We start from the raw sequence: 26,474 nt of genomic DNA on the forward strand, positions 1-26,474 counted from the left end.
CCTGGCTTACTGGCCCGTCTCTGGGTCCCCGAGGTTCAATCCCTGAGCATGCCAGGGAGAGGAGTGATGGTCCTGAGTTGCCTATGGGGTGTTCTAGCAGGTTTGGTGTAGCTCTTGGCTTACCTCTGGCCTGCTGTCTTCACCTCTTCCCAACAGTGTGTAGTGAGTTAGTTCCCCCAACTTACTCTCAGTGATGGTGGGTGGTACCTGTGAGTGTGAATCAGGCACTCCGTTTGCTTGAGATGAAACACACTATCGTGGGCCATATTGTTGTTCTCCCTGTCATTGGTTGATGTTCACGTGATAAAGCCCCTGCTGAGGTGTTTTTTTGTATCTGTGCTAGACTCTGGTCCCCAGGTGGAGTACTTGAGTGCCTCAAGCTTTAGGAGGGATCCTGTACTTCCCAGGGGGTTTCTTGATCTGCACCATCACTGAGGTAGGGAGAGGAGCAGGGCACTTAGTGGCTATGTTTTGGGAGCCTGAATGCTTTGCAAAGCCTCGCCAGGGCTCAGAAGTTGCTTTTCCATCTATTAGTGGGAGCCGCTGGTAGGAGGGTCAGGATAAGTGCTCCTAATCGGGAGAGCTGTTCTTGTTCTCAGGGAGGGGGCTAAACACTTGTTAAGGCCCCAGGCTGGGTTCTTTCCACCCTTATCCAATCACATAGTTTTTCTGTGGGGAGTGGTAGGTGCTCCCCCAAATGGCCACTCCTTGGACCCCCACACAACCCTGTAATATTGACTCAGTAAATGCTATAAAGGGCCTGCAAATTGACCCCCCTGCCAGTAAGTGGCACTTGCCAGAAGGAACAAACTGCAATGTTGTTTTTGGGTTCTGTGACCAGCTCTAGTCCTTCAGGAGAAGCACTCAAATGGCCCAGGTGGTAGATGGGGCCCTGGAACTTCCAGGTGAGTCCTTATTATCTGCCTTGGCAGAGGCAGGTAGGGGAGTGTGGCTGGGCAGGGCTGGGTTGGGTGAGCCTGACTTCAGGCTCTACAAAAGCTGGCAAGGTATCTGTTTCAGCAGGGGTCAAAGGTCTGCTCCCAACTTTTGGGCAGAGCCACCAGGGAGAGACTGAAGTGGTCCCTCCCATCCAGAAAGTCTGTTTGTGGAGGCAGGTCCATCTGAGACTCACAAACTGGCAGTCTACAATGGGCCTCACTCTTCTCCCCTGCTCCTCTGCTCTATCGTCTCCTCTGGCATCTGCCCAGAGGCAGGAGCCCAAGCCAGCCAATCTCCTCCACGACTGTGCTATGGGCCAGGAGGTTCTTTGTCCAGGATCCTGGCCTGAGCTGACAGTGAGGCCCTCCCGTGAGGGAAGGGGTGCCCCATGAGCATGGCGCAGGTAGGACCCACACTGCATTCTGCCCCCTGATCTGCCCATGTGGGCTCCCTCACCTCCCTAGACCAAGGTTAGTACCTGCCCATGCCCAGGAAAAGTGCACTTGTCCCACATTGCCCATGCCCAAGGGGTGCCTGAGAAGGATTGACATCCCTCTGCCTTGGGGAATGCTCTGCTCTGACGGAGCCACTGGCCAACAGCACCGGGGAGGGCCAGTGAGCAGGGGGCTCACAGTCTGAGCACCCCTCAGTCTGCTGCAGGACCCCAAGAGGAAAGGCCTGAGTCCCATACTTGGTGTGGTGGCTCAATTGTCTCTCATGGCAGCCACAGGTGAGGGAGGGGAAAGGGAGGAAAAGAGTCTTTATGGAGGAATGCTAGCACTCTGGTCATTTCCAACCCTCTTGCCAGGAGGCAGCGCACCCAGAATGTCCAGGCTTTTTCTGGAGTCATACAGATCACCTGGGACCCGACAGACTCCTGTGGCTCTGGACCCCTGCAGTCTGGGCCGGAGTTGGGAAATGTCTGGGTGGGAACCAGCAGGATGAAACCTAAGGAGTTGAAGCCCACTAGGGGAAGACAAAGGCCCACAGTGGGTGGAAAAGCAATATGGTACCTGCCGTCCTGGCTTGGGTCTGTGGGGGCAGGAAGTGCCGTGGGGGTTGGGACCCTTGTACACAAAAGAAAAAAAGACATTTTATTAAAAAGACACTTGCACTCAAATGTTTATAGCAGCACAATTCACAATCACAAAGATGGTGGAAACAACCCAAGTGTCCATCAATACATGTGTGGATCAATAAAATGTGGTATATGTATTAATATACCATGAGTATTATTCAGCCATAAAAAGAAATGGTAAACTAATACCTTTTGTAACAACCTGGATGGAACTGAGACCATCCTTTTAAGTGAAGTATCACAAGAATGGAAGAATAAAAATCATATGTACTCACTACTAAATTGAAACTTATAGATCAACTCATGTTCACATGTGGTAGTAAATTTCAATAGAAATCAAGCAGGTGGGAGGGGGGATGAGGGAATGGGTAAAGTCACACCTCATGGGTACAATGCACACTATCTGGGGGATGGACACACTTATAACTTTGGCTCAAACTGTACAAAAGCAATTCATGTAACCAAAATGTACCTCTGTAATATTCTAAAATAAAGAAAAAGACTGCTACCAAATAAATAGTAGCATAGTGAGATTCAGACATACAGCAAACAAAATGATTTATTAAATGCTTATGTTGAATAATACAATTCATCTTTCACTAATAGATGTGACCAAAAACCTAAAGAAGTTAAGTAATTATTACTTCTAGTATAAAAAAGTTGGTACAATTCATTGCGAAGTGATCAATTCATTGATATTGTGAACACTCTTTGTTAATGTTTCCAAATAAAGAAATTTTAAACTTACTGATGACTTCTTAAGAAACAGCAGCATATCCTGGAATCCATGTTTTTGGTTAAATACAGATTGATATTAATGCCATAGTAAGAGAAAACAGTTTGATCCACATACTCAAACAACTGTTGAGGAAGCAAAATCAACCCTGTATTCATAGAAAAGCCATCACAGAGATACAGAGATTTTAAGACAGGTGCATCATGAAGTTGTGAAAATGATTCAACAAATTAGTTGAAATCATCAAATATTCATATGATTTCTCAGATTGTAACTGGATGATCAATAATTATTCTTTTATACTGGTTTTCCTGAAAACTCCTCATTCTCTATTAAATTTGCCAAAATAGCTTCAAATCTTTGAGGGTGAAAAATTCAGGTTTCTTGATGACTTTTATGATTGGGAAATATATTAAAAATTAGGATATTTTACAAAGATGTTTTCTCATTCAAAAATTTTAAATTTCTTAATTCTTAAGTATTCCACACTAAGGAAAAAAAATCAGCCAAATTGAAGCCACAGAATAAACTCTTTATGTCAAACTAGATGTATCTTATTGTCCCAAAGACTTGGTTAGAAATTTATTTGGGGAATACAGTCAAAATATGCTCACTAGTGAAAAGCTCAATTAATAGTTTTCTCATGGTTATTTTTTAAACATGATAATAATGATGGCCGGGCCCAGTGGCTCAGACCTGTAATCCTGGCACTCTGGGAGGCTAAGGCAGGAGGATCACTTGAGGTCAGGATTCGAAACCAGCCTGAGCAAGAATGAGACCCCGTCTCTACTAAAAATAGAAAAAATTAGCTGGGCGTGGTGGTGTACGCCTGTAATTCCAGCTCACGGGAGGCTGAAGCAGGAGAATTGCTTGAGCCCAAGAATTTGAGGTTGCTGTGACCTAGGCTGATGCCATGGCACTCTAGCCCAGGTGACAGAGCCAGATTCCGTCTCAACAGCAACAAAAATTAGTAATGATGAGTGAGTAACAAAGCTTGCATATCCCTTTGCTGTCATGCAAAGTAATTTAGCAAATTCTGAACAAATTCTGAAAAATATTTCCAAGGCTTTTTGAAATGAAAATTTATTAAAAAACTATTTTCATTTTGGTTAGAAATTAAGTCTAATGTTCAATTATCTAGGAAAATTATTAATATATATATGTATATACAGATAAATTGTTTTATAATTCATTTAACCTCTTAAAGTTAAAATATTGTTTCAAATGTTCCTTTAATTACTAATCATAAGATATTAAATTCTTCCAAGCAAAATATACTTTACATTTCTTTTCATAAATTGAATATGTTTAGTACTACTTGTATTTTATTTTTATTTTGTTATGTAAACAAGTGAGTTGACATAAAAACCATTGAATATATAATAATACATATGGTATAGTATGCAAATTTGACTAAAATAATAAAGAAGGCTCTGAAATGGTTTGAAAAACAAAGTCTCAATGAATTATTCACTTTTGTCATTGCACTGTAGGATCTTGTTGCATCTTAAGCATGTTGGCTTTTAGTTTTTAATTGTATAATTCCGTGGATTTTAGTATATTCACAAGGTTATGGAACCTTACCCACTATCTAATTTTAGAATATTTTAATTATTCCAAAAATAAACTCTGTAGCCTTTAGCAGTCACTACCAATTTCTCTTCCCTCTAGCCCCTGGCAACTAGCTAATTTACTTTCTATCTTTATGGATTTGCCTCTTCTAGACATTTCATACAAATGTAATCATACAATAGGTGGTCTTTTATGTCAATTAGATAATGTTTTCAAGGTTCATGTATGTTGTAGAGTCTATCAGTACTTCTTTCCTTTTTATAGCTGAATAACTTCCATTGTATGAATATGTCACATTTTTTAAATTCATTCTTCAGTAGATGGAACTTTTGGCTATGATGAATAATGCTGCTATTAACATTCATGTGCAAGTTTTGGTGTGTATGTGTATTCATTTCTTTTGGTTATATATCTAGGTGTGGAATTTCTGGGTCATATGATAATTCTATGTTTAACATTTTAAGGAACTGCAAACTGTGCTCTGTGTGCTGGCTTGTTTAGGCACACCTTTAATATTCACTCAGGCAGTTGTCAATTCTGCCTTAGTTTTAACTTCCTGCTTTCATAGAGCCTCAAGGAGCTTCTCAGGTATTAGGAATACATGTGAAAAGCCCCCGGGCTTCCACACATCCCTGGGTATTTGTAGCCTCCCTGGAATATGTTGGAGCTTTACAAAGCCACTATGAACATCATTCCCAGCCTTTCCTCTTAAGTTTGTTGATTAGTCTACTGTTTGTCACAATTTTTAGCTACAAAGTTAATCAATTGCCTGTAATTTTTTTGAATAAAAGTTAATCAATTGCCTGTAATTTTTTTTTTTTGAACAATTATGCCCCAAGAAAAGACATTTCTGGGGAAAGACTTTTTGTACTGCTTGAGCTTTGCATCAAATCAAATACAGACATTTTTTGCAAATGAGGTCTTCAAAAATCTACCAGACAGGTCAAATAATGACAGTTTTTTGAGAATGAGGCTTTGAATGGCCTGGTTCTGCTCCCTTTGGTGGCTACCAGATTGCTGGTTTTCACCACAAATTGTGGGTTGTTTTCCTTAGAGGCTTCTGTAGAGGTGGAGAGAACTAGGAGAAGTTAAAACACCACCAAGCTCATTCTTCTTACTGGGATTAGGCTGTTATCATTGAAAAAGTGCTCCCTAAATTGCTGCAAGCCTTTGGTTAACTTCCAGAGTTTTGAGAAGGCTGATTTGATGATTTTTGCCAGTTTTGTAATTGTATTTATGGAGGAGAGAGTTTTCTGGGGGTTCCTACTCTGCCATTTTTACTGATATCCTTTGCAAGGACGTAATCTCAAAATGTTGGCCTTTTAGTTTACATTTTTCATGGTCTTATTTTTCCTTCAACTTTGTTTAGGGTGTCTTCTGTCATGCGACTTTTATATTTAATAAAATATTCTGTCAAACACATCAACAGATTTCTTGGTTTACTTAGCAAGGTGACGCCATCCTTTAGCCCAACATTACACAAATAAACTCATATTGATTACTCTAATAATTTGTAATGTTTTGTGTTTGCACTTAGATTTTTATCCATCTGAAATTTTATTTTTGCTGTGATGTGAGTTAGATGTGAGGTAGAGAGACTACTTTGTATTTTTTAATCAGATTCCATATTATTCCAGCTCTATTAATTAAACAATTTCTCTCTCACTGAATTCCAATACCACTTTTTAAAATATTAATTCACGTGTATTTCTGGCCTCTAGTTTTGCCCTCTGCTCTTTATTACAGTGACAAAAATAAATATTGCTTTAATATAGTGATATTATAGGATATTTTAATATCCAGTAGCAAATTTCCAACATTAATTTCATTTTTCAAATACCTCTTAGCTAGTTTCCCATTTTACTTTTACTTCTATATGAACTTCATTTGATGCAGTTCAACAGTGAATACTCCATTTTATTATGTTTTGAAATAATTTTAAGAGAACTGACATTATATTATGTTAAACCTTTCCATCATATATCATTCTTTTCATGTGAATCTTGATTTAGGCTTTTAAATAAGAGTTTGTGTTTAAATTTAGAGTTGATCTTGGGTTTTTTGTCAGATTTATTCACAAATATTCTATATTTTTGACAAAACATTTAAAGTATATGTTTTTTAAAACAGACTATTCCTCTTATAGATAAAAGATATTAATTTCCTTATCCTTATATCCAGCCGCTTTACCAAAATCATTTATTGTAGCTTTAAATAGAGTCTTTTGTTTTTCTAGATATTTAATCATATCATCTGAAGTTGAGATATATTATTTATTCATCTTCAATATTATAATGGCAGTACTTGATTTAATTATCTAATTGTGGTTAGCTAGTCTTTCACAAAACATGATTAATAATAGTGGTGATAAAAATACTGTGGTCTTACTCTTGAGTTCAATGAGCAAGAGTTCAGCATTTCATAATTTATTTTCATATTTGATGTTGGTTCTTTATATTACACATAAGTAGTTTTTCTTTGTACTAACTTAAAAAACTATGGAAACTAGTGAATGTATTAAATGGCTATTTTGCAAAGTGTTGCCACATTTATATTATTTTTTCCTTTATTGATGTGATGAACTATAACTCAAAATTCTCTAATGTCTTTCAATTTTACATAACTGAAACACATTCTATTTTATCATGATTAATTATTTACTTAAACACTAGACTAGATTTAGACTTGATTCATGATATTTTATTCAGAATCTTGCACCAATTTTCTTAATGTAAATGCCTGTAGTGTGTTATTTTATACTATTTTAATCAATATTGATTAAGTTATGGTAGCTCTGCAAAGGGAAATATAATCTATTTTTTCATTTATAAAAAGATGAAATGCTCCACAATTCACTTATTTTCTGTTCATTTTTTTTTTTTCCTTAGCTGGATGATTTGAGAAAAACTTATGATCAACTAACCTGGAAAAAAAAAATGTTTGAAAAGCAGTATATGGAAGCACTTAATACTTTTTATGCTGCAGTAAGTTTACCTTTCCCCTTTTTCCCCAATAGATCTCCATTCTCTTCCCAGTATTAACTCATGTAACTAAAAGTAATTTTATTATTAGATATTTTCCTTTTGGTAATTAAACATGTATAAATTATTCTTTTTTCTTTTCTTAAAGAAACAATCATGGGATATTGAGCTTTCTAATGTCTCAAAAGATTATGGAGATATTTCAATAGCATATACTCAAGTGACAGAAGACAATAAAAAACTTATGATGGATGTTGATGCTGTAACAATTCAAATCAGTGACAGGTAATTCTGAAAATAATTTTTTTTCTTATATCATATTTCCAATATGTTAGATACAATAAATCTCTACAATTTCTGTCCCTTGAGTGATATAGAGTTGTTTTTGTTTATCATTAACTTAAATTTTGTTTAGTTCTATACCAAATGTTGTTCATTAATCACTCTATAGCCCTTTTGAAAAGTCAAAGTAACAAAAAAAAATGATCTTATAATAATGAGTTTTACACACTCTCCTCACCTCCTTTTGATATAACCTCTTATACTCAAAGATACTTTAAACTTAAAAAACAGTAGTTCCTGCCCTATCTGTGGGGGATACCTTCTAAGACACACAGTAGGTGACTGAAACCACAGAGATTACCAAACCCTATGTATACTAATTTTTTTGATCTGATAACCAAAGCAGCTACTAAGTGACTAATGGGCAGGTAATATATACAGTGTGGATAAGCCGGACAAAAGAATTACTACATCCTGGGGGGAGAGGGTGGAACAGCATGTGATTTTATCACACTATTCAGAGTAGCCTGAAATTTAAAACTTATGTATTATTTATTACTGGAATTTGCCCTTTAGTATTTTCAGACATCATTTGACCTCAGGTAACTGAAACTGCAGAAACTGAAAACACAGATACGGGGGGACTACTGTGTATCGAATCAAGCTCATGATCTCCTTTAGTCAAGCCTCAGCTCTCCCCTGCAACTACTATACCTAGTTCTCTTGGTATAGAAACAAATGAGTTTTCTTGACTCCTCTATTTCAAACTCCATATTCAACATATCAACAAGAACTATTCCACATACTAAATATGTTTTTAATCTGTTCACTTCATTACTCCACTGGTTATCTGGTACAAGCTATCATCCTGTCTTGCATAAATTTACAGTGACTTACAGACTGGTCCACATACAGTCATTATTTTCCCTTTTTAATCCATCATCTACATTTAGGCAGACATGTTTTCTTTTTCCTATTTTTTTAAAGTAAGTATGATCAATTTTTCTCCATATCTGCATTAATTTTAGCAGGTGTGAAGGGACAAAACCTCTGCTAAACATATCTCACAAAGTCCTTTGAATAGGCATATCTGCTTGGGCAGTCTCATACTGTTTCTGGTTCACTCTTATTTGGAAATTTTTCTTACCAGGGTTTGGAAATTTCCTCTATGAATATGTATTTTAACCTTAATTACTTTTCCCTATGTTTCTGTTCTGTTCTTTGCTCTAATTTTGAAGGAATATTAATGATTAATCTTGATTCTGAACTATTTTTAAATGAGTAGATGCATTCTTTCCTAAATGCCTATGTGTATACAATGTAGCCTATTATATATTCGAACTTGAAAAAAATGTAGTGAGACAAAGGCTTAACTATCAGAAGAATGCCTTCATTCAGTAATGTAAATGCACATTCACACATGCACACACACATGCCTAGCAGTTATAATAAGCAAGTAATCAGAAGTTCAAGGTATTAGTACTAATTCCGGCTATAACACTAACTTCCCTTTTTCCTCTTAGCAAAAAAGATCTAATACTAGTTCCTTGAACTCCTGATCACCAGTCTCATTTAGGGCATGAGAAGATGCTTCACTTGGTGATATTTATTTATGATTTTGTTTAAAATGTTCTACTTCCAGTAGTTTTGATTCTGTTCTATTTTCCTACCCTATGGAAAAGTTATAATTAGTATCCAGAGCCAAATTAAATGTTCTTCTATGTATTAGAATATGAATTATTCATAATGTAAGAACCCTCTGATGTTTTGATAGGATATAATCCTTCTCATGTTTCTTGGACAATATTACCAATAAGGGAGAATGTGTGCCTGCTATACTTGAATCATCAGGGAATCAGCAGAGAGCATGTAATTGCTTAAATTTCATATAGAAATTCTTGCTGACCCTGTATAAATAGCTATAGATATACAGGGTGTCCCAAAAGTCTCCATACAAAGGCAAAATTTTGTAAAATTTTGTAATGACTATTTTGTAAACAAAAGTACATTTAGCTACAATTTCCCATTTTCCGTATGTATAGTGACTTTTGGGACACCTGTATAATATAGTTATATTAATAGATATGGACATGGATATAAATATAGATATATTTAGTTCTTAATGCCACAGAAATGTGTTGCCTGTTTTAGAAATTTTTCCTTTACAAGGATGAAAATGGACATCGATACTATCTGCAATGTTCTTCTTATAAATTAATTAAATAAAAACAATTTAAACTTCAGGATAGTAGAAAATCAAAACTTTCAAATAGGGTGGCATAGTTAGTTTATAATAGAATAATGTCAGTAGTCAGCACTTCAGAAAACTTGCAAGTCATATCAATGATTAGCCTGAATGAAATACATATTCCTTTTTCCCCAGAGGGGAAACAAGTAAGTGCCATATGCTGAAACAAGAAATTATCTAACAGATTTCAAAAATAACAACTTTTATTAAGCTACCATAGATATAACATGGTAATAAACAAATTACATTTATATGGCTTATATAGTAATAGAAAAGAAAGCAAAACATAATGTATTGCATGTGATCCTCTCTTGCTCTATTCATAAAAATTCACAAAAGAAAATTGGTTTATATTATGAATCTGTAAGTTTAAGTTACATTGTAGGAAGCCAGTCCACTTTGGAATTTGTAAATCAGGGAGATGTTAATAATTTGAATATGATCCAGTGATGAGAAAAATTAACCTTTAACCAAATAAATTAAAAGTTTTATTATGATAACCAAATTTCTAATGTAATAGTATTTAATAAAATAAGCAATTATTTGACAAAATGACTAACCAAGATAATTTTAAAATGACTATTAATGGGGACTAACAGCTCTATGTTATACTTAAATGTGAAAAAAGATTATATAACTATTAAATTCTGTAGTATTGTCCAAGCTAGAGACAGCTAGAAAATTGAAACCTCAATAGATAACAATAGCAATCAGTTGTAAATAAAATTTTGAAAGATATCACTTGCAATATAATTTTAAAACATCAAATCTAAGGAATAAATCTAGCAAGGAGATGTATAATAACTCTACACAGAAGACCGTTTATTATTATTAAGGCAAATTACAGAAGGTATAAATCAATGAGTGGGGTGGGATATGTTGGCCATGGATTGAAACACTCACTATTCTAAAGTTGTTTATATAATCTCAAATAAATTCTTAGCAAATTTTATGTTTCTGTGCATGTAGGTATATGTGCAAATTTAAAAGCTGACTCTAAAGTGTATGTGGGAAATCAGAGAAGCACAAACATTCAGGACAATGTTGAAGTACAACTAAGCTTGATAAATTCCAGTATCATTTCTCAAAAATTGTGAAAAGGTTCAATATATAAAATGACTTGTTACTGGTGTAAGGACAGAGAAACAGACCAATGGAGCTAAATAGAAAGTCCAGAATTGGATCCAAACATATACATTCACTTGATTTGTGATAAGTGTGTCTCTGCAGTGCAGCAGAAAGTTAAGTGGCCTTTCTAAATAGCATTAAGAAAAAATAAATCCTTACATCTACCTACCACCACAAACAGCAGTCTAATTTTTGAAATACGGTTGTAAATGTGAAAGTTAAAACAATAAAAAATACTAACAGAAAACATCAAAAAATATTTTAATAAATATGAGTAAGGCAAAGTTTTCTTAAGTAGGAAAATAAATACCATCATAAGGAAAAAAAAAAACAACTGATGAATAAATAAGCCATTAAGTCAATTAAAAGGTAAACCGCAGACTGATAAAAGATATTTGTAATGCCTATATCTGAGAAGATAAATCAATAAATCAATAAAGACAAGTTAACAAATAATAAAATAATAAATATAAATATATAATGATAAATATAAAATGACAATAAAAATACAAATTAACAAAGAAAAAGAAGATGATCCAACAACAATGGGCAAAGATTTAAACAGTCACTTCACAAAAGAGGATAATCAAATGTACAATAATCATGAAAAGGTGATTAATTTCAGTCATCAGAAAATATAAACTAAAACGGCAATGAAATACAACTCCACACTCACCTGAAAGGCTAAAATGCAAACACTATTGATACTTTAGTTTTGATTAGGAAAGTGGAGTAACCAGAACTTTTACTGCCAGTGGGAGTGGGATTTTGTACAACAATTTAAAAAAATATTTTAGTACTATCTACTACAGAGTTAAACACATTCCACTCCTAGGTATACAAGGTCTATCCAGAATTTATCCAGCCACTGTTAATATAACGAGATGGTGTGCACGACATGGATGTAACCTGACAGCCAAGGCGAGTGGATTGTAATGCACATGGGTAAACAATGACAACTTCGCTGTACTAGTCAGTAGGGCTCTAGACGACATTGAGTGAGCATGTGTACTGTGTGGCCATCGCATTCAGAATGGCAGCAAGTAGAGCAACGAACCTGCATCAAATTTTGTGTTAAGGTTGAACATTCTTCCATGGAAACTTCAGATGATTCAGGCTTTTGGGGACAATGTGATGAGTGCAGTGCAAATAAAAGTGTGGCACAATGCTTCAAAGATGGTCAAGAATCTGTTCAAAGTGATCCATGATCTGGATGGCCTGCAACAAGCAGATCACCTGAGAATATTTGAATGAGTACGGGTTAGGTTAAGAGACTCTGGGAGAACTGTGTGAGGTCCCAAGGGGAATGAGGCGTCATTGTCCTATACACAATGTTTCTTGTATCTTCTTCACTAAATGTCTCTATTTTTTGTATCACATGGCTGATACTATCCAGACAGACCTCATATATGCACTGGTACTGTATACCACCGGCATCAAAAGTCACTTTCAAGAATGTTCACAGCATTATTTTAATAGTTACAAGCTAGAAAATACCTAAATGAACATCAAGAATACAATGGATGAATAAAATGAAACATATTCATACAAAGTAATCCTCTGGAGCAATGAGAATGAACAGATTCCAGCTGCATGGGACAACTTGGGTGAGTCTCCCAAACATAATATTGAGCAAAAGAAGACAGAATGACAGTATGTACTCTGTGATCCTATTTGAAAACAGGCAACATGGTAACAGGCCTCAATGTTACAGTTCCTACTGGGTGGTAGTGACTGGGAGGGCACACATTAGGGGCTTCTGCTGGCCATATGTACTTTTCATTTCATCTGAATGAGGGTGGTATTGTTATTAATACATTCACATTGAAAATGGATGGAGCCATACTCTTTGATTTGTATACTCTTCTACTTCAATAAAATGTTACTTTAAAAACAAACACTAAATTACCTAAATTGTTAGTTCAGTCCAACTAAAATGCATTTAATCATTTGTTAATGATTTATTAAATTCATATAATATGCAGACATTAAGGTAGGTTCTAAAATTGCAATGCATGTGTATAATAATACATTCATACATATGAAACTTCCTGCAGTCAGTCAGTCTCCAAGAAAACAAATAATTATTATAGAAGCTATACTTAGTGGCCTAGTAAACACAGTAAGACGTGCAGGGAGGGAGCTTGCAGGAGCTTCTGCACTGCAGCTCATCTCAACCGTTATTACCTGGGATTCTTAAAAACTCATTTCTGTAGTTTCCTATAAATACTCTATGAAGATATCAAACTTGTTTAATTATTTTTTCTCTTAGAGATAATATGGGCTTAGTGATGTTTTTACATATAACATGAAAAAGACCAAATGCACAGCTGAATGCCCACTACTCTATTTGCAAACAGGGACTATGCATACTTTTCCCCATTTTTGAATCCTTGAGAACTAACTTGTGCCTGACACATTGCTGACATGCATTAAATGCATGTTAAATAATATTTTCAGTAGAAAACATTCATTTCCAGTATACTGTCTATAATGTGCTACATTATATGAGATACATAAATTAATATAAAGGTCTATGATTTTCATCCTTTAGTGGCTCATCTGAGAAATAGCTTCATATATCTTAATTTTCACTTCATTGAAAATGCACCTCCAAACAGCATTTTATAACTTTATAATTATGACTAATAGATTATTATTACAAATTTATAGTTATAACTAAATATAGCCTTAAAAGTGAATGTGTTGGTATGTGCATGTGTGTGCCTGAGGACCTGCTTTGTGTCTGACACTGTTTTAGATGCTAAAGATATTAAGTTTATACTCTCCTATGGGATAATATATAAACGTGTGAACTAATAAATATATTTTTAAACATTCAGTCCCTGATAGTCTTGTGAGGAAGATAAAATTGGATAATGTGGCAGAGAGTGGCAGGCCAGGAGAGAGTTAGGGACAGGTGCTCTGCTTTAGCAAACACGGCCAGGGTCACCTCTTTAAGAAAGTAACATTGGAATTGAGACCTGAATGAAGAAGACATGACAGTCTGCAACAGAGAATTCTGAACAAAAGGAATAGAAAATTTAGAAGGCCTGAGATGGGTAAAAATTTCATACACTCTGTAAACAGAATGGAGACCAGTGTTGCTGAAAAACTGCATATGAGAGGGGATAATTCAGGGAAACGAATGTTGGAAGGCAGACAGGGCTCAGATACTAAAAGTTTATAAGTGGACTGTGATAAAAGTATATAAATTTAAAGTTTTTTATAATCTTACACTTTGGGCTGCTTAGTGAAGGACAGTTTTTTTGGTAGTTCAGAAATATTATGAAAATAATGACATAAGTTGGGGTTTTTGCAGTATCATTTGTAGGAAATAGCTGATTTTCAGATATATTTTGGAGATGACCCTTTGGTAGCTGGGATACAATATGGGAGGAAAAGAAAAATGGTTAGGCTGCTTGCTGAGATAGCAAGGGCTTGTAGAAGGATATGAAGAGGATTTGGGGGAAGAAGATAAGTCTCCTTGGGCCATATTAAATTTCAGATTCCTATGAAAAGTAACAATTCAACACATTGGTTTATAGCCCAGGATGAGGAGGATACTGAAGACAAATTTGGAGTCATAAAATTCAACATGGGACAAGATGAGATGTCTAACAATAGTGTAGACAGACAAGTAACGAGCATTTATATTTCCTACAATCTGCAATATGGATATAAGAGAATATGAAAGTGTCTTGCTACAAAATGCTACAAAATTTTCTACAAATGGGGCATAAATAGGGCTTGTATCCTTTTAATGAAGTGCCGTACTATGGGAAGGTAAAAGAAATCCCCAGCGGGCAATGCAATGAAAGTAATTGAACAACTGTAGGCTAAATTCCGAGCTAATATTTGGCCACCATGAAAATATGGATGGAAGAGTGGCCTTGCTAAACTTGGTAAACAAGGGAATTGAATGTTAATGGCTTCAAAAAAAAAAAATAGATCTTGGACCATGGATCTGTGCAAATGAGGGAGCTGGATAAAATAAGTGCACTTGAATGGATGGACCAGAAAAAAAAAAAAAAACAAACATATCCACAAGCAAAGGCAGAGACAAGAAAGTGTGTCTCTATCTAAGCCTGGGACTTGGGTGATAGAAATCCAAGTGAGAACATTCCTAGTCTGGCCTCTTTTCACACTGGTTTGATGTTTACATTACACTATGTGATAGTGGAAGGCCCTAACCAACAAGTTATCATAAAAATGTTATCCTGCTATGCTCATATCTTCTCTAGAGAAATTCTGCATACTGAGGCCACTCAAGATACTTCAGATGAAGTAAGTCTTTTATTTAAAATGAGCCCCCCAAATTATGAAACACATAAGGAAAAACCCACCCTGAATGAGAGTCATCAGAAATCACCAGCAGAATACTTATTCCTCAAGAATTTCAAATAGTAGAATTATCATAGAACTTAGATAATAGAATTTATTAGGTTCATTCTACCTAAGTAAGTTTTAAATGGTTAAAGGGAACAAAACAAACTAATATAACACCATCAAAATAGTGCAGGCAGGCCAGGCGCGGTGGCTCACGCCTGTAATCCTAGCACTCTGAGAGGCCGAGGGGGGTGGATCATTTGAGCTCAGGAGTTCGAGACCAGCCTGAGCAAGAGAGAGACCCTGTCTGTACTAATAAATAGAAAAAAATTAGCTGAGCAACTAAAAATAGAAACAAAAAAAATTAGCTGGGGATGGTGGCACATGCCTGTACTCCCAGCTACTCGGGAGACTGAGGCAGGAGGATCGCATGAGCCCAGGAGTTTGAGGTTGCTGTGAGCTAGGCTGACACCAAGGCACTCTAGTCCAGGAAACAGAGTGAGACTCTGTCTCAAAATAAATAAAATAATGCGGCAGTTTTGAAAAAGAACCCACCAAAATGTGTAAAAATTAAAACTGGATTCATCTCTACTAAAGATTTCATTAATTAAGTAGCAGATAGAGATGAGGGAAAAAATATTCAGTGTATTTGGAAACATAAAGCAGAAGCCAGAATGAAGCACAGAAAGAAAAAGAGACAAAATAAGAAATATTAGAGTTGTAGAAAATACAATAAGAAAGAAAGGAGAGAATGGGAAAAGCAGTATTCAAAAAGATAATGGCAAATAGTCTATAATTTTTAAAGCATGAATCATATTCAGACATCACAGTAAATCCTACACAAGATAAACTCAGAAATAAAACTTCAATTTATTTATACTATAGCTTACTCATATTGGAAGGAGAAATTAAAGTCATGACATGCCTTTTGTCAAACAAATGTATTCTACAGTGACAATATCTGCGAATAGCTTTCCGCCCTCTTTAAATTCAAGGGGCAAATGGTACTTTTTTTTCAAGGTGAATGACTCCATCTCTGCTCTTGTTCTCAACCTCTTCTAGCCTGTTCAGGACATAGTTTTATTCATATCACTTCTATTTTTGACATTTCTATTCATTACCTTTTTCCCTTCCTTATCTTTTTGGCCTATAGACATCATTAATCCTCTTCCTACATAAAACAAAAGCTTTGCCTTTATCCTGTTTGTACCTTTAGCAATCACTTAGCAGTTCCCTTTTGTTCTCATTAAAATTCTCACAAAGTTAGCAATAGTTGCTAAAATATTTGCTTGACTATTAATCACTTTTTGACATATAGCAGCCTGGCTTCTGAAACCCCCATGCTACCAAAATTTATCTTACTTAAGTGCAAGAAAGACCTGTCTTCCTGAATCCACTAGATTTTTTTTTAGTCCTATTGCATGTCTTTTTTTTTTTTTTTGTCCTTTTTGCATGTGACCCAACCATTTGTGTCTATGCCCTCCTTGATGGCATTCCCTTTTTGAGATTCAGAATTCCATTCTCTTGGTGCTTCCTCTAACTCTCTGAAGCTATCCTTTGAGAAATCCTGTAGGGCTCCTTTGTCTCTGCCTGCCCGTCACAGATTAGCTTAGGGTTCTACTCTCAGCCCACTTACATCCTTACTCTACTTCTTTTCACTCACTCTCATTATTTTAACATGTACTATATATATTTTTTGACTTTTTAGTCTCACTCCACATTCTTTATCTCTCCCAACAGTATCGTTCTGAATATCCACTCTCTCTCCCAACACACATCCACACATCTTGCACTGTTACCCACCAAGTTACCTGTTTCAGACATTGTTCCAAATCCCTCTCTCCTGGCTCACAGCCAACATGTCACCAACTTCTACTAAATCTATCTTTTAAATATTTCTCCAATGGGTATTTTTCTTTCTCTTTGTTTCAGTTACCAATTAAATAAATCAGGCCCTAATTGTCTCTTGGTTGGAACATTAAGACAGGCTTCCAGCTGGTCTCACTTGTTCCAAGTATGAACCTCATATGTGTCACTGGTATGATGTATTTACAGAGGATGAATCGTTATTTACTTCCAGCAGCTTAAAAAAGTTTCATATGCTTCCTACCAGCTATAGGATAAAGTCCAAGCTCCCAGACCGATAGATTAGACACTGTAAATTATCACCTGTTCAACTTCAGACTCACCTCTTACCATTTTCTTCTATGATCTTTGCCTTAGTCATTTTGTGTTAGAATATAACAGAATACCGGAGGCTGGGAAATTTATGAAGAAAAAAGGTTTATTTAGCTCACAGTCTGCAGGCCAGCAAGTTCCAAGGCGTGACCCTGGCTTCTGGCTAGGGCTTTCCTGCTGCACGCGCATAGAGACAAAACCCAAGGGGCACTCTGGTGTTATAACAACCCACTCTCCTGCAAACTAATCCATTTCCATGAAAATTAATCCGTCTAGCCAAAGCAAGAACTCAGTCTCCACTGTGAGAACAGCAGCAAGCCATTCATGAGGGATCCGCCCCAGGATTCAAACTCCTCCCATTAGACCCTACCTCCCAACACTGCCACATTGGAAATCAAATTTTAACATAGGTTTTGATGGAGACAAACAAACCGTAGCAATCTTTATGTTCTAGCCGATTCAAACGCGTCTGTATCCAAACTCATATTGTTTTGAGCTTCAATCTTGGTCTCTCTTATTCCTCTGTTGGAACTCTGTTTTCCCTCCCCCTCTTTCTTCCTCCTGCTGCTCCTCCTCTTCCTTCCCCTTCTCTTCTTCAGCTTCTTTTTTAATCTGATTAATTGATCATTCATTCACTAGCTCAGATATTATTCCCAGAAGCTTGCTCTCTTGGTAACTTATCTTCCTCTATCCACAAACCAAAGCGATGTTAAGTGCTTTTTCCACTATTGTACTTATTATTCCATGGGAATCTGCTTTCTTATTTGTTTGTTTGTTTCCTTTTTCCTTCCTGAGAGTATAAACCAGGAACCTTTGTTTTAATTCATCTTTGTTTCTCAACCACCTCACACAGCACTTGACATGTAATCACTGCTCAAAAAGCATCCATTAAACTAACCCTCTCTGGCTCCATGTACTTCTCTCCTAGCACTACACAATGCATAGTTACTGTTGATTTGTTATGTTACTTCTTCCTCTTGGGCTAAGCTGCTTACTTGCAGGCATTATGTATGTGTTTTTCTCAATAGGTGTTGAATAAATGACATAATGAATGAATGAGAGCTGAATATAAAAGTATCCTTATTTCTGCCTTTGTTCCTTAGTATCTCTGTACTCCTGTTCTCTCTGCTATATATTCTGACATCACATCCACTTGGGAGATCTCTTTCCATTCCAAAACAATATTAATGGTTATTTACCTTTTTTACATTTATTTTTCCTCTCATTGTTTTCCATCTCACTAAACCAGAAAATGTTATAAAGATCCACGCTGTTCTTACATACTATTTTAATGAACAAAAAACTGTTTAGTGAATAATCTGTGTTGCTCAATGTGGGTAAGGTGTATGTACATAGTACCCTAAATTTGTTTAGAGTTAAACTTCATAACAACCTTGATGATAGGCATTATTAAGTTAATCTTACAGATAAGGAAATTGAATATGAAACCATCTCCACTAAGGAGCAATTGCGATTTGAATACAAGTCTGAGTCCAAAATTTATGTTCTTTGCACTTAACCACATTGCCTCTATTCCTCTGCTAGGTACGTCTTAATTCCTGATTCTGGAACATTACAGAAGATTTTGGACACAAAATTTACTACTTCAAAGACATATCAAAAGCTTATGGCTCTACATATTTCTCCATCTCTATATTTGCCTATATCCATTGTTTTTCTCAGAAGTATTCTGCTATTCTTACTCTATCCTTTGTTTTGTTTTTGTTTTTGTTTTTGTTTTCTACTCAGTCATTTATCTGAGTCACCTTCTGCTTATTCCCAGCTTCTCTTTTTTCTTAAGTCCAAAAAATAAGTCAAGCAAATACTCCGACAAAACTTCCCCAAATTGGAACTGTTATGTATACGAAGATTCCACTAGGATACCATCTCACCACTTGTTGCCGTTTCCAGACTGTTATGCTATTTAAATATGTTACATAATTCCTTAATATATAATCTATTGCTGTGCTCCCCCAACCCCGGGCCACAGACTGGTATTGGGCCTTGGTCTGTTAGGAACTGGGCTGCACAGCAGGAGGTGAGTGGCGAGTGGCAGGCCAGTGAGCCAAGCTTCATCTTGCGGTATTTACAGCCGCTCCCCATTACTCCACATAAGCTCCCTCCTGTCAGATCAGCAGCGTTAGCTTCTCACGGGAGCAAGAAGCCCACTGTAGAGTGCACATGCGAGGGATCTAGGTTGTAGCTTCTTATGAGAATCTAATGCCTGATGATCTGAAGTAAAACTGAGGTAGTGATGCTAACACTGGGGAGCAGCTGCAAATACAGATTATCATACTTGCAGAGAGGTTTGACTGTACGATAAATGTAATGAGCTTGAATCATCCCCCGCCCCCAACCCTGGTGTGTGAAAATTTGTCTTTCCCTGGTGCCAAAAAGGTTGGGGACCTCTGATCCTATTGCTTATATATTGTGCACCTTAAAAATAGCAACGTTAAAAGATAGATGCCATATTTGTTAACAGACTTTGTTTAGTACTCTGTGCATGCAAATGTTTGCTAGATCTTTTGGTGGTGGTGATGATAATATATGATTGTTTACCTGCATAAGCAGTGTGTAGTTTGATAATTTTGTCTTTCAAACCAACCATCATTCATTAGAAATAGACCCTTCACATTTGAGACATTTGACTTGAGCAAACAATTTCACTTGATTGCTTATTCACATGATAGACAGACAAGCTTCAACAACCAAAGTCAAGGAAAATGAACTTGTTTAAAAGGATTTGAAATTGATTAATTTAGATTTAGTTTGCTTGAGGTTAACTGTGTGGTATGAATTTCTATATAGTCATTTTCTTACATTCAAGCTCTGTAAAATATTCTGAATATCTACTTCTAATGCTCTACTATACCTCAAGCAAAACAACTGCAGTGATCCAAAGATGGGGTTGATATTAAGGGAAATGAGCAAAAAAGCTATTGAACACCATAAAGATATATTGATATATTTTATGAAATGTGTTTGTCAAGAGGTAACAGGATAGTGATTTATTTGTAGAGATAGCAATTAGAATATTATTGAAGTTGTTAAATAGCCTGGAATACTTAGAATGAATCCACGGGGTACTGTGTTTTTCATACCCGTTTAGCTGTATCTTACCAGCCTATTAATTTAAGTTACTTCACAGAAGTATAGAATACTATTTTTTTCCAGCATTTCACAGCAAACTTTTGAGTGAATATTCTTAAACTATTTTGCTGTTTTTTTTTTAATTTTCAGGTATTAAAAAAGCATAAAAATATTGCATTAAAAACTGTGTATGCATCATTCAAAATTAACTATTCACCCATTCGTTAGCCTATTTTAGACCTTTTTAAAAAAGGAATTAAAATACTGTAAATAAATCACACTTCCCATTCCTATGTTCTACCTCTGCAGAGGCGATGGAAATGTGAATTTGGTGTATATACAGTCCATGCAAGAACTTGCACTCTCAGTTCTTAGAGCTCTTCATTTTCAACATTCTTTTCTCCCATGCACACCAACCACCCTCCCTTATAGTTTTACTCTAGATTTTGTCATTTCCAAGAATGGACTCCCTTCCTGATCTCAATTTTAAGAATCCATTTTCTGATAGCTAACACCTTTCTTTCCAGCTTACTTACTCTACTGGTACCCTCACTCCAACAACTGTTTGACACTAGAATGACCAATCTCTTATCCTTACTCTATTTGGCCATCCCAAACTTCTTGTCCTTTCTTTTCTTACAGAACCTAGTTATGTTGGGTCAAAATAAGCACTTATTTAAATAACATCCAAAACCTGTTTCTATGACTTCAAAAGCCCTATCACTGAACTAAACCAGCAGTTTACATCATTGAACTTTTCCTAGCAGCTGAATGTGACTAAAGTAAAACACTAACTAGTCTAATTAATGTACTAATTAGTCTCACCTGGATGGAACCTGGTTTGGTGGGCCCTAAAGGTTATAGCATATGGGGCCAATTTATGAAAAATAATACAGTATTATGAATACAAAATGCCCATAGTTAACTTGAATACCACTTTGCAGAGGGTACATTATATTAGAAAGAGAATGGTCTTAATCAATCATGGTTAAAATATCTTATTTTTACAAACTTTATGAAAACATAAGACCATGTGAAAACACTGCTAGGAACACTCAAAAGACTTTTTGAAAGGGGCTGGGGCCAACTAGAGGCCCTCGTGCTTAAGCTTCATTAGCATTACAATAAATTTGCTTCTGAGTAGAATTTAAATTCTATGACTACAAATCTCAAGAGATACTCAGCACTGCCAAGAAATTTCTAGACAATTCAGCTTTTTTGATGATTGTTTCATATCTTCTCTCTCTCTTCAATCCTAATACTCACATCACCCACATTTTAAGCTAATCATCTTTTTCAAAGAGAGTATGGATGTAATCAAATGAGAATTACCTCTTTCTGTTACCAGCTTAGTTGCACACAATACAATTATCTAATCTTTCCCATGAATCATTATTTCTCTTTAATAGTATACGAAGGTTGCATAATATTGCTCATGTTACAGAATAAGCAAACACAAAATAAACCTTAGTCCTGCATCCCACCTCTGTCCTTCTATTCTTTATAGCAAATCTTATAAAAAAAAAAAAAAAAAAAAAACACTCCTGTTTCCATGAACTCACATTTCATTCTCTATTCAAGCAGTTCCAACCAGGCTTTTCTCAGAGTGTCATATTCTGGATCCATGGTCAATTTTGTCTCATTTATTTGAAGATTTTTTTTTATTGTTTTCTTTCATTTAGTTTTGCTTGGTTAAGACATCTGATTCTGATGGTATTTTAGATACAATTTCTTTATAAGTAATCTGTCTTTTCTGCCTGGGAACTTTAGAATTTTTCTCTTCTTATTTCAGAGTTCTGAAATTTCACAGTTCTGTGTCTAGGGGTGCGTGTGTTGGGGGGAGGGGTTGTATATGTGAGAGAGAGAGGGAGATTGATTTATCCAGTTTAGCACTAAGAGTTTCCAATTTGATGAGCTATGTTGGTTTTCAGTACTTAAGCTGTTTCGGCTATAACTTTGTTGCATATACTTCTTCTCTATCCTATTTCCTGTGCTATGATGTTTTAATAGAAGTCTGATAGTTGATCTGTTAATTGCTTCTTATAATGGTGCATTTTTTCTTTACATATTTTAAGAACATATAGTCAGAGGCATTGAAGCAAATTATTATCTCATTTCTTGTTGGATGATTTTTTATTATCTATTTTTACCTTCTTTTTCTTCATGATTTTCACATGAAATTATATTTCATGATATTAATGTTGCTGCACCAATGTTTATTTTCACATTTTCTGAGTGCTTTAGTCCTAGGTCTTTCATCTTGCAGGCAGCACTGAATCCTGTTTTTTAAATATAATCTGATGTTTTTAACAGGTGTGCTTTAGATAGGTGTATTAGACTTGTGTTACAAGCCAAGAGTAATACCATTTAATTTTGAAATATGTTTAGATAATTATACACATTTCTAATAAAATCTGGTGTTATTTTATTTTTCTATTATCGTCCTGAGAATTACACATATTTTAGCAAAAATTACTATTGAACATCTTTACACATATTCCACTTTTTGTAGTTGCCTGGTGCCTTAGTTTCACTTTAAATAATAAATTTTTCACAATCAATGCTTATGTGTTAATATGTATTCTGATAGTTCTCATTTATTTTTGTTCTCATGCCTTCTTGTGTCCCCCTTTGGTTCACTTTCTATACATCTGAAGTGATTCCTTAGTCTCTAATTTAGTCTTTATCCTTTAATTTCTCTAGTCTTTACAACTCTCCTCATTATTCTTTCTGTAAATCAAAGGCGATGATACTTAACACACACACATAGACACACATTCACTCCACTCCACTCCACTTCATGTTATTTGAATGAAGGCTTAAGTGGTAAATTTTCTTAACCTACACCAATATTGCTCATCAATCTTGAATAATAGTTTGGCAATGTATGAAATTCTAGCTTGATATTTATTTTCACTTTGCTTTGAAGATAATCATTTTCTTCTGGCATCTATTGCATCATTTTTTATGTCTTTTTTTGTGCATGGCTTCCTCCCTCTTTTGTCTGTATCTTTAATATTCTACTGTTTTATCAAAATATCTTTAGCTATAGTTATTTTTCAAAATTTTTGTAATATTCAGTACTCACAACCCATTTTGTTATCTGGTCTGTGATTCTATGTTTTCTTCAAGTCTAGAAATTTCTCAAGCCTTCCCACAACAAATCTCCTCATCATTGTTCTTTCTGTAAATCAGAATGGGTGTTGCTTAACACATACTCCACTCCACTTCAAGCATGGGCTGTGCATGTGCTCCACAAAACACATACGTATACAAACATGCACTTATACATATACATACATAAATACACATACTACACACAGATAAACACACATATACACAAAACAAACAGATAAAATATATAGGTACATACACAAATATTCATGTGTATGCAAACATAAACACCCATAGACTCACACGTATACATATACTCTCTATGGGCATAAACATGCCACACACACCGGACATTGTACTACTTTTTGGGTGAATTTCTTAGTACTTTATTCCTACCTAATCATCTAAAACTCTCTTTGACCCCACTCAGTTTGGAGTTCTTTTGGTCTATTTCAAAGCTATTTTCATTATTCCTTCCCATTTTATAATTTGCTGTTTTCTACATCTACCAATTTTTGTTTCATTTCTGGTCTGTATCAGTTTTTTTCTTTTACAGTAGTAGTTACTTCTTTACTTATATTTTTGAGCAATTTAAATGTGCTTATTTTAGGTTCTTTGTCAAAGTGTTTTATAAGACTAATAATCACCTAGAGTGTATTGGATTCATGCTCTGATTGCTGGGTCTTTGGAAACAAGATATTTCTTAATGTGTCTTATGTCTTTTTCTTAAGGTCTTCCATTCTAAATAAGCAGCACACATACACACACACACCCCTATCATACACATCTTTGTGTTCATCTCTTTCCAATTGAAGGTTTATCATTGCTTCTACCTGACCCTGCTTGATCTCAATCCACCAGTCTTTAAAGTCTACCATTTATGGTGATCTTTTCTGATTCCTAGAGATCATCTTAAGATAATATCAGGGGTAACATTAAGTGATTGGTAACATAGTACGTGGATTGGTCTCAGGATTAGTTCTTCCCAATGCACTAGCTCCTAGCTCTCTACAAATCTATACTCCCAGTCAGTGAATTGGTCCTTTCACAAGCAAGCACAGCTGATGCAAAGCCCTGCTATGAGTCAGTGAACCTTGCTCCAGTTACTCATGTGGTAGAACACCTTCAGCTAGTTTCCTGCTGCTGCTTCTCTATTGCTTTGATTTTCAATCACATTTCTATTCCACAGAGATGGTTACGTCATTTGTGAGCCTAACTATGCTTCCTGTATGCCTTAAATATATGTTTGTTCTTGTTTCTACATCACCCTTACATCCTATTTTGGAATAGACAAGAATGAGAGATCAATGCAGCTCATTACCAGCTGATTTGGCCACATTAATTAAATCTTCTCTGTGTTCTGTTAAAGAAGAGTTAATCATCACTATTCATTACGACTGTACCCTCTTGAGCAGTGCTGCTTGAGTGAAGTGTGATCAGCAACCAAGTGTCATCGACATAACTGAGAGCATATTCTCAGGCCCATCCTACATCTACTTAATCATATCCTGAGAGTGAAGCCTGGGAACCTGTGACTTAATAAGCTCTCCATGTGATTTTTACACATATGCAAGCTTTAGAAGTACTGCTCTAGTCAATATTGGTACTTCACTTCCTGGTTGCAAATTAGAATCACCTGGGGTGCTTAAAAATAGTGATGCTGGAGCTTTATCCAAGATCAATTACATCAGAATTTTTGAAAGCACTAAGTCTTATTAAATGCTTTGAAGGTGAGTGTAATGTGAAGCTAGGGTTGAGAAACATTGCTCTAGTCGAGTGGTTCTCAATAGGGATGATTTTTTTACCTTCAGGAGGAGATAATTGGCAATGTCTGGGGACATTTTTGGTTGTCACAACTGAGCCAGTGCTGGAGATGCTGCTAAACATCTCACAATGCAGAGGACATCCACCCTACAACAAAGAATTATCTGGTGCCAAATGTCAATAGTATTGAGGTTGAGAATCTTTGCTCTACTGCATGCTTAGTTTAGGCTCTTTAGGACTTTTCCTCTAGTAGTAATACCTTTATGGAAGTCACAAAGAGATATGGAAAGGAGAGTAGAAGGGATTTTGAATGTTCTGAAAGCCAAGCATCCAGATTCCCCAAGCCTTTCTTACTGATGCTCTTATCCTTCTGAGACTAGGAATAGCCTAACAATTAAAGGTGACCAAACGGAGAAGCAGAAAAATAAATGGAGACTTGGGACATATGTTTTATATTCAACTTATAGTTAATTATGTATCTATTTTTGGCAGCATAAAATATGAACTTGTTCCTTTTTCACTATTTTAAATATATTTGCCTCAATATATACTCTCATGGAATAATCATATTAATCTTTTTGCTTTATTTTTACAGTGTAAAGAAGAAAACACTGTTTGAGTCTGAAATCAAATCTTTGACAAAAAGGAAGGTAGTGAATGACAATGTTCTCAAACAACTCTATAAGGAGGCTTATCACATCGGTGCTATTTTCCATCTAACCAAACATAAAACAGATGAATTGGAAACTAAAATAGCAGAAGTGAGAAGAAAATTCAAGGTTATGTATCTTTGTGTTCTTCTTAGTTGTGAAGAAAAAAAGAATAATTCTCCTGAATGTTATTGATTTAATATTGATATCTAGATTTTAAGTTAAGGGTTAATGGTCTTTTCAAAAAATCACTTCTGATAAATTGGAAGAAAACCACCTCTCTCCAGAGGCCCAGCTTGACTAGAAGAGGATGGGGGCTCAATGTAGCTAATCAACACTTGTTTCTACTTTTTGCTATGGTTTCTATCATCCACTATAAACTACC

At 35.6% G+C, this 26,474-nt stretch overlaps 1 protein-coding gene across 1 annotated transcript in view; it reads left to right on the forward strand.

The window, feature by feature from the left end:
• CCDC178 (coiled-coil domain containing 178) overlaps nt 1-26,474 on the forward strand; it is a 353,748-nt gene that overhangs the window by 83,998 nt on the left and 243,276 nt on the right. Inside the window, exons 11-13 of the mRNA XM_069467842.1 lie at nt 7,214-7,309; nt 7,455-7,591; nt 26,035-26,218. Coding sequence (XP_069323943.1) covers nt 7,214-7,309; nt 7,455-7,591; nt 26,035-26,218 — 417 coding nt within the window. The remainder of the gene's footprint in view (nt 1-7,213; nt 7,310-7,454; nt 7,592-26,034; nt 26,219-26,474) is intronic.

The sequence above is a fragment of the Eulemur rufifrons genome, chromosome 5 (genome assembly GCF_041146395.1).
Source record: "Eulemur rufifrons isolate Redbay chromosome 5, OSU_ERuf_1, whole genome shotgun sequence".
In the NCBI taxonomy this organism is placed as follows: domain Eukaryota; kingdom Metazoa; phylum Chordata; class Mammalia; order Primates; family Lemuridae; genus Eulemur; species Eulemur rufifrons.